Genomic DNA, 293 nt, shown 5'->3' with positions numbered 1-293 from the left:
CGGCATTACTTGTTTCCGCACTTCACATGATACCACCCGAAAGTCCAATCTTCATGTCTCTCTTTGCTATGACAGGTGGATATCTCGAGTGAGAAGTTGGTGCAAAACCTGAAGGCGCTGGTGACGAAGGTGGAGATCGACATCTTCCTGGTCATGGTCCTCGTCCTCGGGTCCAACTGGGGCTTCATCGAGAGCTACCTGTTCGTCTTCCTCAAAGAGCTCGAAGCTCCGAATTATCTCTTAGGTAAACGCCTTCTGGTTCGGATGTTGTGTTTGGGCTGTGAGTACATGGG

The 293-nt window shown here is 50.5% G+C and overlaps 1 protein-coding gene across 1 annotated transcript in view; it reads left to right on the top strand.

Moving 5' to 3' along the window:
- LOC119585995 (major facilitator superfamily domain-containing protein 6-like) overlaps positions 1 to 293 on the top strand; it is a 10586-nt gene that overhangs the window by 5941 nt on the left and 4352 nt on the right. Inside the window, exon 10 of the mRNA XM_037934707.1 lies at positions 76 to 244. Coding sequence (XP_037790635.1) covers positions 76 to 244 — 169 coding nt within the window. The remainder of the gene's footprint in view (positions 1 to 75; positions 245 to 293) is intronic.

Source organism: Penaeus monodon, chromosome 20, assembly GCF_015228065.2.
Source record: "Penaeus monodon isolate SGIC_2016 chromosome 20, NSTDA_Pmon_1, whole genome shotgun sequence".
Lineage (NCBI taxonomy): Eukaryota > Metazoa > Arthropoda > Malacostraca > Decapoda > Penaeidae > Penaeus > Penaeus monodon.
This window is presented reverse-complemented; position numbering and strand designations above follow the sequence as displayed.